Consider the following 22,966-nt stretch of genomic DNA (forward strand, 5'->3'; position numbering starts at 1 on the left):
AAAAAAAAAACAAACCCAAAACCCATGCATGCCAAGCCAAACTGCCAGAGGGCTGAATTCAGTGTGTGGGCTGCCAGGTTGCAAATTCTACTCTTTTCTGTCTGTAGGGGACTTTGGGTTTTTTTGATTGCACTCGTTGGGTACTTCTGTGGCAGGCACTATGCGGAAGGACTCTGCTTGGAACTTTCTATACATTATCTTAGGTAACTTTCCCCACAGCCCCATGAGATGAGTACAATCATTTTTCTCCTTCACAGGAGATGGAGACTGGGAGAGGTTAGGAATTTTGCTCAGGGCCGCACGATGCAGAGGAGGACACTGGAGCTGGCATTGAGACCTGCCTGGCTCCCTGGGCGTCCTCCTGCTTACCTTGCTACTCTGTCTCAAACTCTGGTCCTCAGGCCGTTGGCATTCGAATCAGAGCTGCACCCTAGACTCATTAGATCAGAGTCTCTGGGAGTTCTCCTGGGGGTTCTTTGGTACCAAGAATTTTGCCAACCTCCTCTTTAGCTGCACTGCCCTTCTGACTCAGTGCAACATGGCCTTTAGTCCTTTCCGGGGAAAACCGCTATTCCTAAGCGTAGGCCGGGGGGAGTCTTCCTCCGTCTGCCCTGTCTTGATGCATCACGGAATGCCATTTCACTTCCGCGGCAGGGCAAGAACAAGTAAGCAAATTCATGAATCATGATTCTGTTTATATTTTGGTTGCGGAAGCTAAATATTTATTGCTTTAAGTAAGAGGTTCTGCCTTAATTAGAGTCATAACTAACCACAAGTGCATTGAAATGCATTCTCATGACCAGAAGACATGCATTTCTCAACAGAAAGCCAAATGCAACCAACACTTTTCATGTGCCAGGGCCGCTGATCAAAGTATTGAGGTTTATCTAAACTGACAAATAGCTTTTGAAATAAACAAGTGCATAGAAGTTTCATTTAGGGACTTGTCTATTGTTCTTACTATAACTTAGAGATTCACATTTATGATCCTATGGCATTAGGGTATAAAGGTGTGGGCGATATAAAACCTGTGGTTAAAAAGCATGGAGGCTATATTTAGTTTTGAAATTCGTTGTGTCCACTTCCTGATCTTTCTCCTCGACCCCCTTCCTGTAGAATGGGTCCTCTCCACATTAAATCACCAAGAGAGCTTTAGAAGATATTGACGTCCAGGTTCCATCCTAGGCCAATTAAACCACAATCTCTGGGGAAGCGACCTCGGCATGGATATTTTTTAAAAGTTTCCCTAGTGATTCTAATACGCATTCAGGAATGGGGACCGCTGTCCTAGAAGTTTTAATGGGTGAGGGTGCTGGCTGTGTAGTTAGACCTGGATTCAAATCCTGACTCTACCATTTGCTAGCTGGGTGACCTTGGATAAATTACTTAACCTCTCTGAGCTTCAGCTTCTTCATTTGAAAAATGGGGATACTAGTGTCTAGCTCGCAAGGTCGTCATAAGGATTAAATGTGACAATGCAGGGAAGTACTTAGCATCATGCTTAGGAGTACTTAACCTGGTGCTTAGGAAGGGCTCACTAAATAGGAGATACTGTTGTTACTGTCATGATGTTTAACTTGGGGTGAGTGTCCATTAGTAGGAGCGGGTATCATTGAAGAGTATGGGGGAATACAGCTGTTCTGGGATTGAGCCTTTGCTGGTGCAGAAAAACCACAGTGAACACTGTTAGGGCTTTCTGATAATCAGACACTTGATTGTCGAGCGTCAACCCTGGGGATCCACAGAGGATGCTAGTTGAATCTTTTAACATTTGTCCACCCTAAGCAATGGCATGGGATTTGGAGTGAGACAGTGTCCAGGCTGTGGGAAATACATTTTTTATAATTGTTTACCCCCTCTCTGGACTCTTAAGAGGAATTCCTTCGAGTCCAAGGTCTGTGGGTATGGCTGGAATATGTAATTGTGTCTGTCCGTCAAAGCAAGAACCGACAGTGCAGCCACTACCAGCTGGCCGCTCTTGACAACAGAGGGGGGACTGCCCCTCAAGTGGCCACACTGAGGGCTTCTCTCAGCCAACTTTTTCCTCTCTTTCTCCTAATTCCTGAATCTCTGCATGGGACTCTCTGCTCTGTTGACATATACACATTTTATAACGGACTGAATGCCTCCCAGCCCCTCCAGCTTTCAACCCACTTCTGAAATAAGGCGAACACGTTGGAATATTTTTCTCTGAAAAACAAATTAGGAAAGTTAATCTTCTGAAAAAGAGCAACACAAGAGACTGTGACAAATGAGCAGACCCCTTAGTGGTGAGGACCAATTAGCAAATTTATTAATTAGGGGCTAGTGTACCCTTCTGGAAACATCCTGGAGGCAGAGACCAAATCCTGTGTGCTGACTCGGTGCCCATTGCCTACCGCAGCGCAGGCGCCCAGCTCCTGCCTTCTGGTTGATCGTCAGAACTACTGGCTTGTTTCTTAGAACTGAAGCCTTCACCTTTCCTTAGCATCTGGCCTCAAAGGCTAAGCAAGTCCGTTTGAATTCTGTGCACCGTGGACATGCAAACAAACGGACTCCGTATTTTCGCCCGCCCATCCCCCAAGCTTCAAGACAAATGCCCTCCTGGGGCAGGAACGATCTTCAGAGCCCCAGCATGTGCAGTCGTGGATGCTTCCTCCCTGCTCTTTGGCCTTAAGCTGAAGCATAAGTCATGCATTCCAAAGCCACATGAGAGTGCGTTTTATGCTTGCTGCAGTTCTGGATTCTGTTCCATGTGCGTGAATAATTGGGAGTGGGCTCTGTATGTCTTTATGGGAGGTGTGGCTCTCAATGTGAAGAATGTATTTGAGAAATCTTGGGCCAGGTCAAAGAGCTTCCCATTCAGCCTGAACAACTCCACTTGGTTTCGAGAGCCCCACACCCTTAAACATAAACAGTCCATACGACGTGAGCTGTTTTGTTTCTTACTTCAACACTTGGGGGACTCCAAAGCTGGCTAGGAGAAAATCTCAAGAACGCTGAGCATTTCCGGTGTGGTGTGCCGGGCCAGGGACATCAAAGGTTCCGTTTGCTGCAGTGTGAGCGCAGAGCGACAGAAGCCTTGGTCTTCTGCCCCCTCCCTCTCATCATCATTGCTTTCATTATTCGCACCAGCCAAACATGGGAAGTTGAATGACCACAGTATGTGTGAGCCACATCCAGCGTTTGCCTTGGAAGGGCTTTCCACACGCTAACTTTGTGGAATCCTTGGCTCCACTCGGATGAGGGTGGGATGTGTGTGGGAGTGGTGGGGATGGTCATGGTTAATTCAACACAACATGTATTCAGGATGTTTCCATAAAGCATGACCTCATCTCTTCCACCCCACTGGTCATCATTATACTGGTGGTCACTTTGGACTTAGTGGTTACAAAAATAATTCCTTTAATTACCAAAGTGGAAATTCATAGATTGCACATAGATTGTTCTTACCTCCCCGCAAGAGGCAAGAGGTCAGAGCTATTACTAACGCTGTCTCCACAACATCAGAACAATTTATTAGTTCAAGGAAAAACAAAGCAAAGCAAAGCAGAACAAAATACAATAAAATCCAGGCCAGATCAGTTGTTGGGCGTTGGGCAGATCAAATAGCTGGGCAAGTTTCTGCTTTTCTCTGTTTTTAAATAATTGTATTTTTTCATCCTGAACAGTCACATTATGATGAGTAGGAAGATAAATTCATTTACTCAACAAATATTTATTAAGCACCCACGAATTGGGTGCACAAGACCGATGGAGTCTCCTGGAGGGGATATGAACCATAAGCAAGTCAATAAAGCAAGCAGACGATTTAAAGTGTTAAGTGTCATGAAGAAAGCAAATTGATGCGATTCAATAGAGAGTGACTGAGGCGACTACTTACATAGGTTGAATCCAGTAACACAAAAGCATGTGTTGAAAGACATTAGCTAATTGAATAAAAATAGCTGCTTACTAAAAGAAGTCGTTCCTTTGTTGGAATTATGGGAAACTCTTAGACAGTCCTCTTGGAGTGGGACTGTTGTCCCCGAGACTAGCTCTTAGATGGAAAGAAGTTCTGAGGTACCACTGTTAAAGTTACCAACTGCCTCTCCTCCTTGCACAGGGGGAAGTCCAGCCAAGCAGACCACCTGGGAAGGAGGACACCGGGTCCCGGCTCTGGCTTACTGGCCTGGCAGAATCCCCGTCAATGTCACCAGCACCGCCTTGTTAAGGTATAAGACCCCACCTACCTTGAGATTTTGGGGTTTAGAACGAGAAAAGTCATGGGCGCTCGAGTGGCTAGAGACCTCGGGAAGCTCATCCACTGCCTGACTTTGCCTGACTTTGTTCTCAGATTCTTCCAAAACTCTGACTATAGCAGCGTGGATCCACCTGGAGGCAGTTCCGTGTGCCAGTTAAAGCAAGAGTGTGGTTGGGACTCTTCAGACCCTCCTGTGGGTTAATGTCCGAGGGCAGAGGGGACTGGGCTTGTTTCACGGCCCTCATTACTGAGTCGTGGCAGTGCCCGCTGAAGAGCAAGCAGCAGAGAGAGCAGCAGCAGCATCTCCCCTTTAGGCTGGGTCAAGCTGACGGGAGAGAATAGATCATTTGCGCCGTAATTTTTCTATCCTTGGGGATAGGCATGTCCCTGGCAGCCACACAGCCCCAAGAAAGAAATCTAAATGTCCACTTGCTATGGAAGGGAGGGAGCAGGGAGGCGGCCCCACCACTCCAGGAAGGAAAGAATGAATGCTTAGGTGAGGACATTCTTCCTACCTCTGGCAATGAAGCTTCTAGAATGAGGTGAGTCATGGGGTGCTTTCTTTACTAGGAGGACAACTGTAAATGTGATAATATCTCACCATCACTCTTACATCCTTATTCAGGCACATCCAGGAGGCCATCTCCTTGGCACAGATCTTGGCTGTGGTGTGCCCTTCTGAAAGCAACGCCATGCAGCTATGTACCCATGACTTATAATGGGGACTTCTCATGAGTTCTGATGAGGACTTCTCCATGGTTTTGCCCCTGTATTCACTGACAAGGGGACCCTCCATAGGAGCTGGTGCTTGCTCACGTACTCAGAGAGGTTTTGGTCTGGTTAAAGACCGATTTACTAGTTCCAAAGGTTCCTCACCCTTAGCTGAATGGGTTCTAGCTTAAAGAACACAGCCTTGGAGAGGACAGCAAGCTGCGCTGGTTCCCTCCCGCATCCCCAGCCTGGGTGGGAAGGATGGGAGAGGCTGAAGCCGAGGGGAAAGGAAGGATAAACAGCTCTGATGGCCAAGGAGGCGTGGGCAGGCACTGTCCTTGACAGCCTGTGGGCCCCCAGGACTCCAGGTCAGCCCTGTACAATCAGGAGGGGGCAGTGTGCTGTCAGGGGGTGCCAGCAGGTGTGACAACAACAGCGCGTGCTGGAGTCTGTGATGTCAGGCTGGCTGGGAAGAGGGCCAGGCGGGCTGCTTTTTATGGGGCTGACTTGGTGCAGTCAGGCCAAGTGTTCACGGGCTGGGCCGCACATACACAAATACCTCGGCCATCTCTCAAGTTACATCACTGACAACCAGGCACGCACTTCTCATTTGAGAACCGTTTGCGCCTACAGTCAGCTACGGCGCTGTGGTGAAATTGCATCATCTCGTGGATAATTTAGGGCTCAGAGGTGACAACTGACTTAGAGAATAGTTTGGTGACTGAAGGAAGCGAGTCTTGGTACAGGTAGTATTTGCTTGAGGGCCCCTGAAATTTTACCAGGACAATACCGATATACCATATCAGCACCTCGTGGATATTTTTTGGCATATAAATTACTCTCGATTGTAGCAGGACAGTTTGTCTCCATAGAGTTCACCCTCTTGCTGTTTCCCCACATGAATTCATGTAAAGGAAACTTAGGTGGAGTGTCCTTACTGCCAGGACAGGCTACTGTGTGTCAACTGCCCCTTTCCACGACTCCTTCAGGGTCAGCTCTCAGGAGAATGGCCTTACGATCCATTTTCAAGAAACTCATGCAAATGCTTCACGTTCTTGGAAGCCCCACCAGGCACTCCCTCCCAAAGTGCTTACCACCTATTCTAGTACTTTATTCCTCAGAGGGATATACGTCTTCTTCCGGGTCAGAGATAACTTCCTTAAGCCACTCAGAGCTAAGGCGAGAGTCCCTTAAGCCTGTGTTCTGATGACCCTGAGGAATTATGGGCATCAGAAAGTAGAGAAGTTGATATAAGTACTCACACGAATACAGATAAGTAAAAAGTGTGTTGGGGGGGGCAGGGGAGACGGGATCCACACTAATGCCATTGGTGACCTTTTGGAGACACTCAGTGTTAATATTTTGGTGCGCACCCATGTGACGTAATAAGATCAAAGGAAGGTGTTGCACATGCCCTGACCCCGAAGCCCAGTGACACAACTGCAGAGTGGGGGAAATTCATTTATTCAACAAATATCTATTGTTGTGTTCAACTCTGGGTCCAGCGCTGCTGTAGGGACTGGGACATAGTAATAAGCAAACCAGACAGAAGGCTCCTGGTGGAGAGGAGCTAGCATACCTTCAGGACGGCCGGGCTTTGGCAGCACGTGTGAAAACAGCCTAGTGGTTTGAACCTAAAACTCTAAAGTAGGGTTTCTCAACCTTGGCACTGTTGGCATTTGGGGCCAGATCCTTCTTTGTTGTGGGGACTGTCCTGTGCACTGCAGGATGTTCGGTAGCATCCCTGGCCTCTACCCACTAGATGCCAATAGTGCCCCCCCCCCCAAGTTTTGACAACCCAAATGTCTCCAGGCAGTGCCAGATGTCCCCCGGGAGGACAAACTCACGCTGGTTGAGAACCACCACTTTAACGTGATTTCTCTTAGCCAGAAAGGTGAACAGTCTGCTCTGCATCGGAGCTGGGACCCCCCGTCTTTGTTCAGAACAGAGGACCTGTCTTGTGGAGATTACGGGGCCAGTACGGGGTGACCAGGATGGTTTGGTCTGAAGGACTTGAAACAATCTCTTTTGAAAAGCAGTCATAGCTGCTCTTTAGCCAGCAGAGTTGATCCCCCAGGGGTGCCTCGTGGCTCTTTTCCGATCCAAAAGGCAGTCAGAATGTGGAAGGCGGATTCGGCTGGTTCTTTACTGCCTTGAGGCACAGAACCAAGTCCCGGAAATAGAAGCTACAAGGATGCTATGTTCATGTTGGTGTCCTGTGGTTTAGGTGTCACCCCCTAGGCAGAGTTTACCCACAAGTCCCCTTTCAAAGAGCCCCCCTCTTCCCTGTACCTGGCAGTGGTGGCGGGGTAGGGGGAGATGGGAGGTGGTCTCACACCCACCCCTGCTCCTGGCTACACCCTGCTCTGTACCAGACGTGCACACTTTGCTCTTGGGCGTTCCTGATGCTCTGGGACCCCTGTGCTCCCTGAAAACTGTGCTGCTGTGCCCTGCTGGCCTTTAAGAGGGACCTGAGGGGAGTTCTGGGGGAGACTGCAGCCTCTCAAACCCCTGCAGCGGGGCTTAGGCCAGGAAGGGGTGGGTACGCAGCTTCTCCCAGGGTAACAAGAGGGGACTACAATGCAGGAAGAAACTGACACCTAAATGCTAAAAACGAACTGCTCCCCACGTCCCGGGGACAGTTCCCACTCTTCCATGGTCTGGAGGAAGTTCCGCTTTCCCCACCCTCACTCCAGACAGGGAGGGGAAAAGCCTCTGCTGTGTCCAGGCCCATGCACCCCCAATCCTTCCTCTAGCAACCCCTCACCCTTCTCACTTCCCGTCTTCAGATCACATCTGCCTTCTTCCCAGATAGAATGTCCCCCGCTTCTAGGAAACACCCTTCCTTTGCCCTAGGATGCACAGCACCCCAGCAGAGCCAGCACAAGATCTCAGTTCCCATCAATGTGTCCTGAGGTCCAGGCTGTTCTGCTGGGACAGCCCCCGTGCGGACTTTCAGCCTCCCCCACTCGCCCGGGGCACGGCCCCCCCCCGGGGCACGGCTCTCCTGCATCCTCCCTCCTCTCTGCACCCAGGTTCCTTTGGCCACTCTTTGGATAAGAACACAAATCCATGCACTTCTTCTGAACGACCTTCAGCGCCCTGGGCTGGCTGAAGCCATATTAAGCAAAAAGAAAATATTTTCACATGGGCAACAGAACCTGCAAAGATGTCTCCTGCCCACAGTGATGGCTGCCCCTTGTGTCATTGCACAGGGTTCCCTCAGTCTCTCCTTCCATGAGCAGGCTCTTGGCTGCCCTTCTTGTAATCAAAAGGCCCAGTGAAGTGGGGTTTCCTCCTTACAGAAGCCAGGGCTGACTTTTCTGTCAGGTCGGCGAGGCATCGTGCCCGGGCCCAGGAAACTTAAATTTAGGGGCTCATGAGATTTTTATTTTCTTTTAAAACCAGAAGAAAAGAAAAGAACTTTTAGGCTGAAGAAAATGGTTTCACATAGTCTTTCTATATATTCATCGTTATGTCAACGCAGTTGCGAAATATAATTTTTAATATTTTGTATGGAGCAAGGGGCCCACGAAGGCCAACTACCCAAGTCCGCCAAAGTCAGAATGTAGCCCTGGGGAAACTTGAAGATGTAGATTTTTGGGTTGTCTCTTTCTCCAAGGTTTCCAAGACTCCCAGGACCCGTTTCTTAGGTGAGATTTGAGGTTTGGAGCAGCTGGGGTCCCTTCGGTAGCCAGTAGAAGCACTGCTTTCTGCAAGTTCACACCTCGGCTGGGGGCCCGGCCCTGGGATGGTACCGGGACTGTGTGTGCTGGGGAGGATCTCCGTCTTCCAGGGTTAACCTCAGGGGCTTAGCTTCCTCGATTACACAAGGAAGGACTTTTTCATAGCCCAAGCTTGGCAATCAGTGCTGGATTGGCAAGTCACCAGAGATGCTGAAGCTTTTCTCACGGGCCAGAGGTTTTCCTTGTGCTCTGGGTGGACTAGGTACCTCTGAAGTTCCTGCCAAATCCTGAGACACTGGGGTTCCGTGAACATTAGACTCAGTGCTATGTAATTAGGATGCTAAGCCTCATGATAGAGGGGGAAAAAAATAAGATGGAAAAAGAAAGTAGATCATATATTCCCAAATCTAACGCAGATCCTGTTTTTCTGGCTCATTGATTTGACTCATCTGTGACGCCAGTCTCTCTTAGGGACGCAATTTCGAGAAAGCTCAAACAAACAGCCCCAACCACCATGGCCTTTGGGACTGAACTGTAGCCCCCCATGCTGCCCGATTTGTGGCAGGAACCTTGGACTCCGGACAGCTTTCTGGACTGTGCTGTACCCTGCAAGTGCTTACTCTGCACTTCTCGACTCGGCATCAGTGCAGGATGCCAGCTCCTGGAGCGCGTATCTCAGAGATAAACCACCAGCTATGTGGACTGTGAAAGCCAAAGGCAAACCAGAAACACTCTGTACTGTGGTCAGAGGATAGATTCCGCCTGGGGTCATAGCCGAGTCCTGGAGAGCAGAAGGAGGCCAGGAGAGAGGAGAGGGGCCCCATGACAGGTCGAATGACAGGTCCCTCCTGCAGCCCGTCTTGAAGGGTGGAAAGCCCCTCCCCAGACCTGTGGTGGGGAAAGAGGAGGTGTGGCCCTTAGGGCCTCCCCAGGAGTGAGTCTGAAGTTTGCTGCTGGGCCCTGTCTCAGCGAACCAGGGCCTCTTTCCTGGGGAGGTGCACCCCCAGCGTGCCCCTGTGCTCCTGGCTCCATCAAGTCCCACTCGCTCTCAGTTGGCCTGGCCCTCAGATAAACAGCTCTGTTGACAGGGCAGCCCATCTGTGCATGCTGAAGAGTTTTTTCTGACACGAACACAGCAGCCTGGAGGGAGATGTGCCCTACAGCAGAGTAAAACTTGTAGCACATGACTTAAAAAAAAATCACATTAACAAACTCCACCGAAAGGTTAACAGTGCTTGCCTTTGGGTGATGGACTATTTGTGCATTGTTTTCGCTTTTATATTTCTGGATGTCCTATTTTTTTTCCCCCTACCATAAACATTTACCACTTTTAATGGGAAAAAAGAGCTAAAATAAAGGAGTGGAATGTTTCACATATCATGGCATTCTAAACAAAGACTAGGTATTTGTGACACAGAGACCCAGGGAAAGAAAAATGAAGTGAACATTCTCTTGCAGGCACCTGTTGAACACTGTTCCCTCTCAGCGAGTGACTGTGGCCTGGTTGGTGGCAGGTAGAAATCCTTAGTTCTTAGATGGGTGTCTCTGTGAATGATTATAACACAAACATCCAAAGGGCCCTTTCTGCCTGTTGGCTTTCTTCTACATGCCTTACTGTGTGTTTTATCCGCACGACCATGCTGTGAGGTGGGCACTGTTATTATCAAGCCCACTTTAGAGAAGAGAAGTCTGAGGCACTGAGAAGCCAGATAGATGACAGCACTGGGATTTGAGCCCAGGCAACACCTGGCCGCAGAAGCTGGGTGCTGAACCACCGAGCCATTCGCCTTTTGTAGGAGCAGAAATCCAGGTGGAACCTGAAGGAAGGACAGGCAGGCAGAGGGGGCAGACCATACGAGAGGCTGTTGGTGCTCAGTCTGGGCTGGTTCAGGTGGGTCTTGACCACAGCATGGTCAGGGAGAGAGTCTGGGAACAGCTGGGGCCAACGCTGTCTTGTTCTTCCTGCAGTGTGCTGGATATCTTCCCCACGGTGGTGGCTCTGGCTGGGGCCAGCCTGCCCCAAGGCCGGCACTTTGATGGTCTGGATGCCTCTGAGGTGCTCTTTGGTGGGTCGCAGACTGGGCACCGGGTAAGTGGAAGAGGTATGTGCCCTGCCTGGGCTCTCCACGAAGTTGGCCTGCCACCTCTCATCTGGGAGCATTTGTGTGAGCAAGCATCCTCAGAAGATACATGCAAGTGGCTGCTGAAGATCCAGTTTGAGAAACCTCAAGGGCGACTCCTTAGAGATGAACCTCTCTTTCCACCCCCCTCCTCCTCTTCCCCTATAATTAATCCAGTTTGTCAATCCACATTTATATTTAACAATTTGGCTTAGGGCGGGTGTACATTGATGCTTATTCCCTATAATGTATGGGTTTTTTTCTCACAAATATTTAATTTTCTGACAAAATGTATGCTCCTGGCACACTTTTCTTAGATGAGATGGCTGACCAGTGTCTGTGCCATATGTGTTGTGAGGCTCCCCCACTAGAAGCTTCCTGAGGGTATGGGTCTTACCACCGAATTCTCAGTGCACCTAACACTGTGCCTGGCATCCAGCCAGCTTGCAGTAACTGCAAACTGGATGAATAAATGAATGAATAAACAAATGAGTGAAAGAAGGGACGTTCCCCAGCTTCTGGAGGGCTCAGCACACACACGACTCTCCAGCCCCTGCACTAGCTTGGGCTTCTGCCTCCCAGCATCCCATTGTCCCCTCTTCATATGCTTTGAAGCCCTTAATGGCAGCAACAGCCAGGAAATGTCAGGCCTGATGGCCTTTCCCTGTCATTTCCGTGTGTTTTCCTTTTGCCAAAAGGAAGAGGAAGTGGGAGGAGGGAAGGAGGCTGGCGGAACCCAGGGCCCCCTTTGTAAGGCCCTGTGAATACATGGCTTCTCAGTTAAGGACTCACACATCAAAGAGTCTATTTATGTCTTTACCGAGGGTCACATGGAAGTGACTCAAGTGCTGCTCAAAGGTACTGTGGCGGTTACTGAAGCTGCCCTTCCCTCTCTGCCAGTCCCAGCAAACCAGCACCCTGGTCCTGAGTGGGCCATCAGTGCTTCTGTGAGCACTCGTGTAGTTTCTAGGGGCTGTCAGACGATGTCTGGAATGTCCTCTGAAGAAGGAGTGCTTCTTGCCAGAATATCTGACCCTCTAGAGCTGCAGACCCTTCCAGGCCGAGCCTTACTCGGGAGCAACAGCCAAGCAGGAAGATGGTTTCCGCCTCCAGGCTGGAAGTTTGCAGTATGTCACCCTGGGGGGTTATCGAAGACGTCAGTGGAGAGGTGCTCCTGAGTGTTTATTACCATAGCTACTAATAGAATAATTGGGGTCACCAGGAAGTGCTTCAAGGACTGCGGTCTCCTTGACGTTGTCGGTCCGCCGGTGGAAACCGGTCCCTTCGCGAGCTGACTTCCGTTCTCAGATGGGAGAGCGCTCTTTCTCTAGTTGCAGCCTTCTGCACACTCAGAGAGGCCCCATCTTCAGGGCTTAATAGCCATCGGTCTAGTGCCCAAAGGGGTTGGGCCCAGGAACCAGGTAGAAGGACCAGATACAATCCACAACACCGTGTGGGGTTTTCATGGGGACATATGATGTGTGGTAACGCAGCTGCAGCTGGGCTCATTTGCTCCCTAACCACACCCCATGGGCCAGAAGGAAACAGCTATAACTTACTGCTTGCCGGAAGCTGCTGATGGTAATCGTCAAGAGTGAAAGCAGTTTAGAGCTGGCACCTGTGGGTCACACCCAGCCTCCCCGAGCACCAGATTCCTGCAATGTTAGTAAAGATGCTTGAGATAGACTATTTGGAGTTTGAGGGCAACAGAGGTAGTGGTTGGCCCTGAATCTGTCCTTGGTCTTTTTTGGTCAGCCACTAAAGAGACAAGAGTAAATCGCCTCGAATTTGCTGAAGGGAGGCCAGGAGGTAAAAATACAAGCGACTATAGAGATGTACACGCATAGACCCATGAGTATCGACACACATACATACATGTGTACGCATGTATTTTTCAACAATTTGTCTTCACTCTTAGATGTCCTGGGCTTACAGGATTCTAATATGGGTTGGTTTAGAAAACCATTCCAGTTTCAAGAAGCTCAAAGTAACTCCTAGGTGGTGATCCAGAAACAGTATGCAAATACTTCTCAGCAACTGGGTTCTTCCCTATCTTGCAAATGAAGTAACCGAAAGTTGAAGAGCTAAAGCAATCTAGAGCAACGTACTCTCTGGCAACCTCCCCAGGCCCTGTGCTGAGAGGTTCCAAGGCAAATAATGGGCTCTTGGTTTTCCTGCTGGATGGTCTGCTCACTACCCACTTTATCGACAGCAAGGGACATCATGTCTGTGCTGTGCAAAACCCACAGCAGCTGATGCCATGCTGCACGTTCTTGCATCTGCTGAGACTTCTGCTTCTGATCCAGATAGGTCCGTGTCTAGGCAATGAGGGCAGCCAAGGAGGGAGAGGGGAGCCGGGAAGGAGAGGGTGCACAGCCTGGCACCATATGTCCCATTTTGTGCTTGCCTGACTCCCACATGGAAGCTGGAGGTTGTCACCACTGGTCAAGTCCTATCTCAGCCCCAGGTTGCCAGGACCAGGTCCAAAAACTGTCAGCAAAGGGAAGGCTTCCTAAATGGCTCTGCAGCTGCCCAGCCCAAACCAGTCTGCGGCTGCTGTGGGTCATAAAATGCTTGGCACACCCTTGCAGGCCATACGTTGAGGAAACTGAAGCTGGGTTTTAGTCTCTGGAACACTGATCACTTCTCTTAGGGAGGCCCCTAGTGGTGAAAGATGCCATCCGGAGTGGCTGGCAAGCCTTTTGGAGACTGAGAGCTGTGCACCCCCACCTGATGGGGCGGGAGGGCCCTCCTGGGGATGCTACCTAAGCACCAGCCTCCAGGGCCTAATGTAAGGAGACGCTGGCCTACTTAAAAAAGCAAAACAAAATAAGACAGAGTCAACAGGTAAGAAAGGCAGCCTGGAAGGTGCAACATGTTTGCAGAAGATAAAGTTATCTTTGAAATTCGGACCGGAAGTCCTCTGGAGAGGAAATGTCTTCAGCTGTGATTCATGCGTAAATTTGCCAACCTCCTTCCTATGTTGATATAAACAAGAACGCCATCATCAGTCTGCTCCAAGGGAAGAAAAAAAAAAAAAGTCGTATACGAGTTCTCCAAAATCCATCCACACTTCTGAGAGCGAGCCATCCCGAGGTTTTGCTTCCTCCTGGAGTTTGGAAGTTGCCTCTGGTAACAGTGCATAAATATCCTGAATGTGGCAGCCCACCCTTATGGGATTTCTGTTATGGAGACTCACATAATGTCAATGATCTGAACCAGCGGACCTTGACTCCCACCTTCTGGGGGTCTGAGTGCATCATAGATCAGTTGACAATAGGCTTTCCAAATCTCCCACTTCCTGCCCTCTCTAGAAGGAAACAAAACAGCCTCCCGCGGTGAGAGGCTTGGCTTCCTGCAGGGCTGGAAGAAGTGAGCGTTTTGAGTTACGACTTCTTTTCCTGTTTGGAAGGAGCCTGCTGTCATCACGCTGGCTGGGGAACTTGCAGGGATTGTCACGAGAGCACGGAAGCGGCAGGTGTGGGAGGAGCCCCGCCCTCGGCAGCGTCCTTTCAGAGCTGGGAAACTTGGGGGACAGCTGTTTACTGCTCCGACAGATGTTTCTCATTTTTTTTTTTAGCCCCATGGAAACTCTGAATCACGTAAGTGCTTTCCAGCAATATATATCGGTCATGATTCATACCAGGGCAGTCTCACGCTTCCAGCCCAAACCCACCAACCTACCAAGGACGATGGTCATTTATTTTCTACCAAATCCTTCCCTTGGGAACCCTCAATTAAGTGTTTCCATTTTGTAGAGTGCTTCTTTCGTCGATGACCTGATGAGGAAGGATTTCCTCAGTCTGAGCGGAGTAGGAGTGAGTCAAAGGTGAGGGCATCTAGGTTGAGAGGTTGGGCTGTGCCCAGTTCTGGAGAAATCACACTGAGCTGTCTTCTCAAGGATGCTTCTCATGCCATCTTTGCTCAAGTGAGAGTTAGAAAATTGACGGGATGCTGAAGAAGCCATTTTTCGAAGAGATCTGAGGATCACCTGCGTCGGAATCCCTGGGAATTTTTGTAGAAGACGCAGGTTCCCAGGTCCTATCTTGAACCAGAGGAGTGGGGCCCAGGCAGGGGTGGCCTCCTGGGTGTGTGACCACTCCACACTTAGAAGGACACTGTGCTTGGTTTACAGTGCACGTGCTGTGGCTGTCTTGAAATTCTTAATTTTGGGACAAGGCTTTTCTTGTTCTCATTTTGCATTGGAGCCTGCAAATTATGGAGCTGGTCCTGGGCCTAGGAATCTGAACAGAGCTGTAACCCACTCAGATTAATTAACTAGTCTCGGGGAGGAATACAGTTCCTCTATCCTCTGGGTCCTTCTGGCTGGACTAAGAATTAAACTGACATGAGACAGAATAACAGGAGAAAATCAAACAAAGCTTTATAACGTGTATACATGGGAGAAACCCAGGAAAACTGAGCAACTCGACAGAATGGCCCAAACTGCCACCTTAAATACCATTTTCAGCTAAAGACAAAGGAGGATGTTGGGGTTAGTGTTTTGGGGCTTCAAAGGGGAGAAAGGCAATTTACATGGAGGTGGAAATGCAAATGTTTGTTAAACAAGAGATTTCTGGGCTGGCTGTAGACAATGTTATCTTATGGTATTAGCTCCTTCCTGGAACAGGCCTTCTATCTTAAATTCCTTTAGGCAGTGCGGGGGAAGGTTAAAATTTCTTTCAGAGTCTTTTGTTCTTAAGAATAATCAAGGCAAAGAGACACATTTGGGGGTGGCTAATTCTGATCCCCCACAATAGCAAAATAGCTATTTCAAACGCTGCTGGGAGATGGCTAGTGTGGACTACAGGCCTGTGTCTGTCAGTGTTTGGGGTCGGGGAGGCCTGGGGACCAGGATAGTGAGGGTGGTGGAGAAGCAGGACCATGACAAAGAAAATGATGCCTTCCAGGGGACATCTAGCATGGTTTCATAGTAGTAAGCCCTGCCACCCTTTCCCAGGTGCTGTTTCATCCCAACAGCGGGGCAGCCGGAGAGTACGGAGAGCTTCAGACTGTCCGCCTGGAGCACTACAAGGCTTTCTACATCACTGGTGAGTTTGGGAGGTGCCCCCCTGCTCGCACACTTGGATGGTGGCCCCTGGTCCCTACTCCACCTAGACTCTCACTCAGGCCTTCAGTAATGAGTGTGGACTGCCCTCCTTTGGGGAGCTCTCAGCAACGCTGACAGTGCCGCTCACAAAACCCAGGTCCAGCGGAAGCTCCCAGCATCCAAGGGCCCAGCACAGGCCCTCCACACCCACAAATGCACAAACAACGTCTTTCTACTCTTTGCCTAAATCTCCAGCAAGCTCAGACTTCGTTCAGCACGTTTACATAGCTCTTTTTCACATGAAGGATGTTTCATTCCATTGTTATGCTTTAAATGCCAGTTTGGCTGAACATTAAATGGAAGCTTAGAGATATCTTAAAGTGTAATTTAGTTGACAATAGACTGTTTCAGAAAATAGACTTCAGAGGTCTATTTAGCCAACCGACAGAAGTCTCCCTGCTTCTGGCTTCAGTCTGTGACCATCTTAAATGTATATTTTAGAAATGAGATACTGGATCAGGATGGTCTTCAACTCTTCCAATGATTTCTTGCTGCCAATTGAATTCAGACTCCTCCATCCTGGGTCCATCTACTGTTCCGGTCTTAGTCCTCCAAGAGCAACGGCCCTCTTCCTTGGCTTCCATATTGAAGTCCTCTCAGCTGTTAAGGCCTCAAATCAAATGCCAGCTTGATCAGAAATCTCCCTCTCATCTTCCCAGCCGGGTAGGATGTGGAGAACTCCGATATTTATCACATTGTGCCACATATGCCAGTCATTTATGTACAACTTTTATTTCCTCTGCTAGATTTAAGCTCTCCAGTCTCAGAGCTCGGTAAACCCGTTTATCTTTATTGTCTCGAAGTACGCAGCACAGTGTCCTGCATCTAGTAGGGACCCAAACATTTTTTTTTAATGAATCAAAAACAAAAAATAACACCCCTCCCCAAATCTAGGACCTGATGCAGATCCCAGTTTGTTTCAGTTATTTAATGTTAGAGCTTTCCAAAGAATTATATAATAAAGAACACAGATTATTTTCCCCGAGTGTGAATAACTGATCCCGAGGAAAATGGGGCATAAAAACAAGTTCTTTGAATTCAGAACTTGAGGGATATTAAAAAGGCCACAACAGTCTTTGATTCTCCAAAACCTAAAATGCAAACCAGTCAGATATTTGTTGTGTTTTCAGATGGAACGTTTCTAGATTACAGTCCTTACATTACACTATCTTAGAGGTATGGTTTCTCCAGGCTGAGTTAATTTCAGAAGTCACAACCCTGCCAGAAAGCCCTTGGCACCGCAATATTGGAATTTAAATGTTACTATGAAGTAATAGGACTGTTTAAAATGATCACAATCAGGCTGGAATTATAATACCCAGGGGAGGTCTGTTCTTCTGAGGAGTCACCAACTCCCTGGAGAGTCAGGGTGGGGAAGGCGGAAACCTCAACAGATGGGAGGAAAATTGTGAATAGGATGAAACACGGACATGCTCTGATTCCTCCTCCCCCCACCCTTGGAAAATCTGCATCCTAATTACTTAAAACTGCTTTTGGATAAGTAGATGAGTTGACATCTACTGCATTAGATTAGAGGAAGATGTGTGTCTTATGATGAGGACCTGCTTTTATGGTCGTGAACTAGGAGTGGCCTTAAAAGGCAACTAGTCTGTTTTCATGTGTGGCCTAGAATTAAGGTATCTTACTGATTTTTTTTTAATTAATTAAGGCAAACTTTACACACAAAGTCACAGATCTAAACTGTACAATTCTATGAGTTTTTATAAATGTATATACCTGTGTAAGTACCCTCTTAATGCTGTGAATTACACAGATTGATTTTCAAATAGTAAGTCAACTTTACATTCCTGGATAAACCCCACTTAGTTGTGATGTATTATTCTTTCTATATATCGCTGGATTTAATTTGCTAGGATTTTATCTATAATTTTCCTTTCTTGTAGTGTCTGTGTCAGGGTTTGGTATCAGGGTTTTGCTGACCTTGTAAATTAAGTTGGGAAGTGTTCCCTTCTCCTCTCTTTTCTGGAAGGTTCTGTGTCAGGTTGGTATTATTTTTTTCGTGTTTGATTGAACTCATCTGTGAAACTATCTGGGCCTGGAGATTTCTTAGTGGAAAAGTTCTTGCTTATAAATTTAATTTCTTTAATAGGTATGGGGCTCTTCAGATTTTCTATTTCTTCTTGTATCAACTTTGGCAAATTGTGTTTTTCAAATAAGTTGTCATTTCATCTGAGTTGTCAAATTTTTTGGCATAAAACTGTTCATATTATTCTCCATTATCCTTTTGTTAAAATTTTTAATGAACCACCTTTCGGCTTTGTTCATTTCCTTTATTCTTTTCTGTTACGATTTCTGCTTTATTTCTATTAATTCTTTCCTTACTTTGAGTTTAATTTACCCTCTTTATTTTAGTTTCCTGAAGTGAACATTTAGATATTAATTTCAAACTTTTCTTATATTCAAATATAAGCAATTACAGCTACAATTTTCTAAGTATTGCTTTATCTGCATCTCACAAATTTGGACATGTTTTATTATTTAGTTGGAAATATTTTCTAATGTCCCTTCTAATTTCTTCCTTGACCTATAGGTTATTTGGAAATGTGTTGCTTAATTTCCAAATTTTGGGGGTCTTTCTAGATACCTTATCTTTGTAATTTCTAATTCAATTTTATTGTTGTCAGAAAGTAGATCCTGGAAGGTTTCAATCTTTTGAAATTTACTGAGATTTATTTTATGGCTTTGCATATGGTCTGTTTTGGTAAAAAATATCATGTGGAACTGAAGCAAATGTGTATTCTGCACTTCTTGAGTCTGATGTTCCATTCATGTCAATTAGATGGAGGTGGTTGATAGCTGTTCAAATCATCTCTATTTTTCCTGACTTTTTGTTATTTGTTCTACCAGTTATTGAGAGAGAGGTGTTAGAATCTCCATCTAGGGTGTAGATTGTCTATATTTCCCTTTAGTTTTGTCTTCCTTAAAAATGGACTCTTTATCCTTACGAAATGTCCCTTGTTATCTCCTTACTCCATGTCTTGAAGTGTAGTTTGTGTGACACTAACAGTCACAGTTTCTTAGGCTTACTGTTTGCCTGATGTATCTATTTTCTTCCTTTTACTTTCAACTCATTTGTTTGTGTATTTAAAATGAGTCTGTGGTAGACAGCATAGATTGGACTCTTGCTACTTCATCCCGTTTGACAGTCTCTGCTTTTTTGTTTTTGTTGTTGTTTTTGTTTTTCAGGGAAGGAGTCACTCTGAGCTAACATCTGTAGCCCATCTTCCTCTTCTTTCTTATTTTTCCCCCCTCCCCAAAGTCCTAGTGCATAGTTGTGTATACTAGGTGTAGGTGCTTCTAGTTCTTCTCTGTGAGCCACCACCACAGCATGGCTACTGAGAGACAAGTGGTGCGGTTCTGCACCCGGGAACTGAACCCGGGCTGCCGAAGCAGAGTGCACTGAACTTTAACCACTAGGCCATCAGGGATGACTCTGACAGTCCCTGGTTTTTAATTGGGGAGTTTTGTCCATTTGCTTTTCTCTATATAAGATCATTTCATTTACAAATCTACAAAGATTTCTAGCTGTTGCTGGAATCTGCCTTCCCTGTGCATGCACAGTTCAGGGGTCTGCTAAGGATCTGAAGGGAGCTTATTCTCAGATTATGAAGCTTCTAGTCTCCAGCTCCCTCCTTCCCAGGATTTCATCCACCAATTTTCATCTGTTGTGGCAGCCCTGAGGTAGTTTTCCTTTTTCCTTCCCAATTTGGATGCCTTTTGTTTCTTGTTCTTGCCTAATTTCTTGGGTACAATACCGAAAAAAGTAGTGAGAGAGGACTTCCTTCTCTTGTTCCTATCTTAGAGGGAAAGCTTTCAGTCTTTCACCACTAAGTATGATGTTAGCTATGGGTTTTTCGTAGATACCTTTTATCAGATTGAGGAAGTTTCTTTCTATTCCAAGTTTGTTGAGTGTTTATCTGATGGCAGAGTGTTGGATTTTGTTAAATGCTTTTTCTGCACTTTGGAGATGATCATTTTTTTTTTTTGTCCATTATCCTATTAATATACATTGTTTTACATTGATTTTCATATGTTGAACCAACCTTGCATCCCTGGGGTAAATCCCACTTGGTCATGGTGTATAATCCTTTCTATGTGCTGCTCAATTCAGTTTGCTAGTATTTGTTGAGGTTTTTTGCATCTAATCTATCTATCTATCTATCTATCTATCTATATATATATTCATAAGGGATACTGGTCTGTCATTTTCTATGATTTTTTTTTTATGGCAGCCTGTGCTGACTAACACAGCATTTATTCTCCATGTCTTTTCAGGGCTTGATAGCTTTTTTTTAGTGCTGAATAATATTCTATTGTCTCGATGTAGCACCGTTTATTTACCCATTTACCCACTGAAAGACATCTTGGTTGCTTCCAAGTTTTCAGACTTATGAACACATTTTGACAGTTATGCAATAAACATCCATGTGCAAGTCTTTGTGTAGACATACGTTTTTAACTAATTTGGGTAAATACCACGGAGTGCAATTGCCGAATCATATGGGAAGAGTATGTTTAATTTTGTAAGAAACCACCAAACTGTCTTCCAAAGTGGCTGTGCTACTTTGCATTCCCACCAGCAGTGAGTGACAGTTCTGTTGCTCCACATCCTCCCCAGCATTTGGTGGTGTTAGTGTTTTTGATTCTGGCCACTCTAATAGGTGTGTAGTGGTAATTGGGTATTGTTTTAATTTGCAACTACCTAATGACATATGGTGTTGAGCATCCTTTCATATGCTTGTTTTCTAAGTGTATATCTTCTTTGACGAGGTATCTTTTCAGGTCTTTTGCCCACTTTTTAATTGGGTTGTCCATGTTCTCATTGTTGAGTTTTAACAGTTCTTTGTATATTTTGGATAACAGTCCTTTCTGAGATATGTCTTTGCAAATATTTTCTTCTAGTCTGTGGCTTGCCTTCTCATTCTCTTGACAGTGTCTTTCACAGGTGTTACCCTGCTTGGTGTTCTCTGAGCTTTCTTAATCTGCAGTTTGGTGTCTGACATGAATTTGGGGAAAATCTCAGTTATCATTGTTTCACATATTTCTTCTGTTCCTTTCTCTTTTTCTTCTCCTTCTGGTATTCCCATTACACATTTATTAAACTTTTTATAGTTGTCCCACAGTTCTTGGATATTCTGTTCTGTTTCTTTCAGTCTTTCTTTCTCCTTGCTTTTTAATTTTGGAAGCTTCTTTGGAGATATCCTGAAGCTCAGAGATTACTTCCTCAGCCATGTCCATTCTACTAATGAGCCCATCAAAGGCATTCTTATTCTTATTTCTCTTATAGTGTTTTTGAGCACTAGCATTTGTTTTTGATTCTTTCTTAGAATTTCCATCTCAGAAATGACTGCCTCTCCGTCCCCCATGGGGTTTTTAACTCTCAGACTTGTCCACACTGAGTCTCCAGCAGTTTGTCATTTACAGTTCAGCTTTCCCCACAAGGGTGCTGGTCCCTGGAGGTGTCTGCTCATGGGTTTTGCTCTAGTATGTTGTGATTCTCTGTTTTCACCTGTCTGTCTCTCCAATTTTGGGAGCAGTGGTTTGCCCTGTAACTTTACTTCTCTGACAATTTTAAGAAGAGTTGTTGATTTTTCAGTTTGTTTAGATTTTTATTTGTTAGGATGCAGTGATGACTTCCAAGCTCCTTGCGTGCTGGATCAGAAACTGGAAGTTTCCTATTTAGTTTTTAAAACCTGGACATTATGGATGCTGCATTGCAAAGATTCTGACTTCTGTTATCCGAAGAGCATTGATTGTTTGTTCTCATGGGCAGTTAATTACTAGCTAATCCCCTTAAACTTGTGGAAGTTTGGTTTTATACTTTGTCAGAACTGGCTCTTTCAGATTTTGTTCTTAATCTTAGGTAAATGCCTTAGTTTTGGGACATTGTCTTATTGTCTTTACTCCTAGCGTGAACCTTTTGGTACTTCAATGGAAAATAGGAAGTGTTTATCAAACCTTTCTAACTTAATAGAATTCATACTCTAAACTCTCCCTCCCCTGCAGTGGGGAGCACAGAAATGTCTGCTGAACCAGTCAGACTTCTAGCTGTTGCTAGGATCTGTCTCCCTTGTGTGTGCACAGTTCAGGGGTGAGCCAAGGATTTGAAGGGACTTTATTCTCAGATTTTTGAGGCTTCCCCTCTCTGGCTCCCTCCTTCCCAGGATTTCACCCACCAATTTTCATGGGTGGTGGAGCCCTGAACACGGTCCACTGACATCTCAAGCCAAAGAGACCACAGCCTTCTCCTTGGGCTGCTCCGCGCTGGACAGACTGGGGGCGTCCCCAGGGAAAAAAACTTTTAAACACGGACCCAACCCAGTGTAGCTTTCTTCTTTCAAGCATCAAATCCCTTTCACTTCCTGCCTGCGTTGGTTATTTTCTAGTGCCTTCAATTAGTTGTTTTTCTTTTTTTAGTATGTTGCCTAGAATTTATAATTGTTATCTATAGAAGGGCTAGTTCTCTGTAAGCTACTCCACTATTCCCTTAAGTGGGAGTCTTTAATTTTTATGAGAGGAGTCAATCCCAACCTTCGCTTGACTAATTGCCAAACCTCATGTCACCGCCCTTTCTTGGCAATGAAGAAGAGCCAAATTCAACTCCAAGCTCTAGGCAACGGCACTAACTCTTCCTCTCTTGTAAACAACCTGAATCTCAGTCATAGGAGGACCATTCACGGAGGGCTCCCTAAAGGCTGTGCGATCTACCCATTCTGCTCACTCCGTATTTCACATCTTATTTCTGTTCAGATTGGACCAGAAGGAAAGCTGCATCCTCAGCATGGCTTCGGCCCCGTGGGTTTGCTCTTACTGAACTGCCCTTGGGATTATGCTTTCATCTGGTAGTCTCAGGTGTGAGCAGAAGTCGTCAGTTGGACCATCCTAATCACACAGCCCTTGAGCATTCCATCATACAGGGTCCCCTGTAGGAGGAGCCAGAAAAAGCTCTGCCACCTCCCAGCAACTGATAAGATTCTACCTCACACATGTTTGGCTGCTGAGAAGCTCAGATGCAAAAGACGTGTCTAGGAACTCCTGTATTTCCGAGGGCTATCCTTTACCTTAATTCCTTTTGTTTATTCAATTATATTATATT

The 22,966-nt window shown here is 46.4% G+C and overlaps 1 protein-coding gene across 4 annotated transcripts in view; it reads left to right on the top strand.

The window, feature by feature from the left end:
* The window catches only part of ARSG (arylsulfatase G), a 108,453-nt gene that overhangs the window by 84,082 nt on the left and 1,405 nt on the right, over positions 1–22,966 (top strand). For 3 of the 4 annotated variants that reach the window (XM_046675989.1, XM_046675988.1, XM_046675990.1), the window contains 3 exons: positions 4,085–4,193; positions 10,588–10,708; positions 15,700–15,790. In XM_046675989.1, the coding sequence (XP_046531945.1) occupies positions 4,085–4,193; positions 10,588–10,708; positions 15,700–15,790 (321 nt within the window). Of the gene's footprint in view, positions 1–4,084; positions 4,194–10,587; positions 10,722–15,699; positions 15,791–22,966 lie in introns of all 4 variants that reach the window. The other variant, XM_046675991.1, reaches the window with a different exon arrangement.

The sequence above is a fragment of the Equus quagga genome, chromosome 11 (assembly GCF_021613505.1).
Source record: "Equus quagga isolate Etosha38 chromosome 11, UCLA_HA_Equagga_1.0, whole genome shotgun sequence".
Taxonomy (NCBI): domain Eukaryota; kingdom Metazoa; phylum Chordata; class Mammalia; order Perissodactyla; family Equidae; genus Equus; species Equus quagga.